Source organism: Nelumbo lutea, chromosome 1 (assembly GCF_056320005.1).
Source record: "Nelumbo lutea isolate HS-2025 chromosome 1, American lotus-T2T, whole genome shotgun sequence".
NCBI lineage: Eukaryota > Viridiplantae > Streptophyta > Magnoliopsida > Proteales > Nelumbonaceae > Nelumbo > Nelumbo lutea.
Window position 1 is genome coordinate 130,090,423 of NC_142684.1, and position 3,858 is coordinate 130,094,280.

The following is a 3,858-nucleotide window of genomic DNA, read 5'->3' on the forward strand; positions in this document are numbered from 1 at the left end:
TCCAAGGGCTAACAAGGTAACAGAGACCCGGGCAGCCGGGAAAAGACAATTAAAACTGTCACTTTGGGAGTTGGTATCTGCTCCTTACATTGGACGCCTCACACCGACCTTACAGGCGCATCCCACTGAGAAATCTCCCGCCCTGTGTGAAGAACAGATCCCAATTGGAAATCGACGGCCTTGATGCAAATGCAAGCAACGCAACCCTGAAGTCTGAATCCACTGCCTGGCTGGTCAATTTTTCGGTTCACCTGAAAATCGTTGTAATTAGCTACCTTTTTATATTCGAATCCGTCAAATTCAAGCCCCACCAGAACCCTGGAAATGCCCTGTTTGGTGTGTTAGCTCATCTTCTCCCTCCACATTTCTCACATCTTCTTCCCCTCCCCTTGCACCTTCTCTGGCACAGTCTCCAGAATGGAGTTACCGGTAAGGACACCGGTTTCCGGTGGCCGGAAAACACCGTATCGAATAGAAACCAAGAAACTCTCTTACAGGTTATATCGGCAGGTCGACGAATACAGCTGGTTATATTGCCATGGGAGTTCTGGGTGCACTACTAGATTCGTTCTAAGGAATGTTGATTGTGTAGCGAAGGCTGGGGAGCTCACTGTAATTGCTGGGCCTAGTGGAGCTGGGAAGACTACACTGTTGGAAATTCTTGCCGGAATTAACCGGCCGGCTAAAGTTTCAGGTCAGGTTCTCGTCAATGGCCAGCCCATGGATGCTGCGCATTTTCGGAGAGTGTCGGGCTATGTCACCCAACATGACGCGCTCTTCCCACTGTTGACAGTGGAAGAAACTCTCATGTATAGTGCCCGTCTGAGGGGATGTGGTGGGCCTAGCGTGGCTGCAGCTAGAGTGAGAGAACTACTGAAGGAGCTGGGGTTGGACCATGTGGCGGGTTCGAGAATCGGTGGGGATTCCTCTCGTGGCATCTCCGGCGGTGAGAAGCGCAGAGTCTCGATTGGGGTTGATTTAGTGCATGACCCATCTGTTCTTCTGATCGACGAGCCGACGTCTGGTTTGGACTCTGCATCCGCTCTTCATGTGGTCTCATTGCTTAAGTCAATGGTGGTGAATCAAGGTAAAACAATTGTTCTGAGCATTCATCAACCCGGTTTCCGTATTCTCGAGCTATTTGATCAAGTTGTTCTGCTATCAAATGGAACCGTTCTTCACCATGGATCACTGTGTTACCTTGAGGAGAGGCTAAAGAAAGCTGGCCACTGTATTCCTCGACATGTAAATGTGCTTGAGTTCGCTCTTAGTGTGACAGAGACTCTGGAGAAAGTTAATAGAGACCCGGAAGAAGATGAGCAAAAAGAGCAGCAGTTAATGAGAACTATATATGATTATGTTGAAGAAAAGCATCTATTGTATCCAAATTCTCGGTTTCTGGAGGTCTTAATTCTAAGCCAGAGATTCTGCAATAACACATTCAGAACCAAGCAACTTTTCGCAGCAAGAATGATTCAAGCCATAGTAGCCGGGGTAGTTCTGGGTACCATCTTCATGAATGCTAATAATGACAGAAGCTGGGCCCAGTTGCAGACCGGACTGGGCTTCTTTGCTTTCAGTCTCACCTTCTTGCTCTCCTCAACAGCAGAAGGTCTTCCAATTTTCTTACAGGAGAGAAGAATTTTGATGAGAGAGACTTCCAGAGGAGCCTACAGAGTCTCATCCTATGTAATTGCCAACACCCTGGTCTTCCTTCCTTTCCTTCTACTGTTTGCTCTTCTCTTCAGCATCCCCGTATACTGGTTGGTTGGTTTGAGAAGGGAAATCGATGGGTTTCTGTACTTCTGCCTTGTGATTTGGATGGTAGTATTGATGTCGAATTCATTTGTTGCATGCTTCAGTGCTCTGGTGCCGAATTTCATCATGGGGACCTCCTTGATAGCTGGGTTTATGGGTTCTTTTTTCCTCTTCTCAGGGTACTTTATAGCAAAAGCCAGCATACCCAAATACTGGATTTTCATGCATTACTTGAGTTTGTTCAAGTACCCATTTGAGTGCTTTATGATAAATGAGTATGGGGGAGAGAAGGGGAGGAGAATGTGCTTGGTGAGAGAGGGAGGAGTATGCATTTTCAATGGGGATGGGTTCTTGAGACAGCAGGAATTGAGAGAGTTGCAGAAATGGAGAAATTTAGGGGTGATGTTCAGTTTCATTGTTGGGTACAGAGTGCTTTCTTATTTGATTTTGTGGTATAGATGTTATAGGACCAGAAATTAGAAGAGTTTCTTTTTCTCTATCTGTTAAATGGGAAAAAGGAAAGGAACAAATTAGGGGATTTTATTTGTTCAATTGGTCATGATATTTGAATTGATGTGTAATTATTTTTTTGACATTTATTTCATATTTGTTTCAATTATTGGATCTATGCAAATAAACAAAGTTATTTGTGCTAGAGCGTAGAGCAGCTAACCTGTGGTCATCTTCACCTCTGGATTTTGATGCTTAGGTGGGCTTACACCTGTTCGTGGGCTGGGCTTTTTCTATGTATCACAGAATACATTCAGGCCGAATCAAAAATTTGAAAACACAAATTTTTTTTTTCTTGTTTATTCAATAAAAAGTGTTTTATTTATATTAAAAGCACCGAAAACTCAAAAATAATAAAACATCTCATTATTACTTGAAAAAATAGAAGAGATACAAAGAAAATTATTGTATATATATTTTTATGAAACAATATATGTTTTTATTATATAACATATATTATCAAGTCGGGCTTGGCCTCAGGCCGTGTTGGCCCGTTGGGCTACCTGACCCATGAACAGGTCTAGGTGGGCCCAAATCGGGATTAGTGGTTTCTGGGCAAGTCTAATCTATACTATATATTAAAACAAGGCTGGCCATGGCCTCTCATTATTCCATTGTCCCAACTCAGCAATTCTAGAGGGGGTAACACTGTCTCATCCTCCTATATATGATTATGTAGGGGGAGATGTTCTAAATTTTGCGGGCCTGATACCGGCCCGGGCCCAGGCTGGGCCTTAATATAAAACCTAGGTCCAAGCCCAGAATTTCCGGACCGGGCTGAAATGATCACCCCTAATTTAGACGTGTGTGTTCTCCAAAATTTTGAAAAATTAAATGGCTTTGTATGTTTAGAACATTGGTTTAGATGATACGTGTTTGAAGTTAACAATTTTCTAATGATGTTAACCACTCTGTTTTTTTTTTTTTCCTTTTTTTGTTAGGCTTGAATTTTGAAGGTGGGTTTAGCCACTCTCACTTTCCTAATTTCTTGGGCAAATCTATTATTTCTTTATGTATATATATATATATATATATATATATATATATATATATATATATATATATATATAAAAATATTTGATAATTGATGTTTTATATTTTAAATAGAGATTAATAGAGATTTGTAGGAAATTAAAGATTTTAATCCTAGGGTCCTAAATCTTACCAAATTCTAATTTATTATTTAATAGAATATAGAAATTACTAAACCCTAATCTTCCTGTTCTTGGCTCTCTCTCTCACAAATTTCACAAAACCACCAATTGAAACTTATAAATTACAAGGTATAATTATTTAATTTCTTTTATGTTATAAGCTTTTATTTTGATATTAATTTAAAGTTTCTTACAGTTTATTATAGTCTCCACGACAATAAGTGAAAAAAAAAGTATAATCGTTAAATTTTGGAACTAAAATATAATGATTAGGCATGAAATCTTGGCCTGGCCCGGCTTGGGCCCATGTAGGGCTGGGCTCGGGCTTATATTTTGAGGTCCATAATGCGGGTCGGGTCAAGCCCAGGCCTAGCCTAAGCCCATTGTTATAAAGGCAAAACCCGGCCCGGCCCGACCCATGATCACCCCTAGTCTA

General features: G+C 41.1%; 1 protein-coding gene across 1 annotated transcript; it reads left to right on the plus strand.

Annotated features, from left to right (window-relative positions):
• On the plus strand, positions 1-2,412 carry LOC148877542 (ABC transporter G family member 10-like). The gene has a single exon (XM_088965143.1). The coding sequence runs from the start codon at positions 418-420 to the stop codon at positions 2,236-2,238; it is 1,821 nt and encodes a 606-aa protein (XP_088821269.1). The 5' UTR covers positions 1-417; the 3' UTR covers positions 2,239-2,412.
• The last annotated feature ends 1,446 nt before the right edge of the window (positions 2,413-3,858 follow it).

Excerpts from the sequence above, each read along its gene's own strand:
- LOC148877542 (XM_088965143.1), top strand. The coding sequence starts at position 418 with ATGGAGTTACCGGTAAGGACACCGGTTTCCGGTGGCCGGAAAACACCG.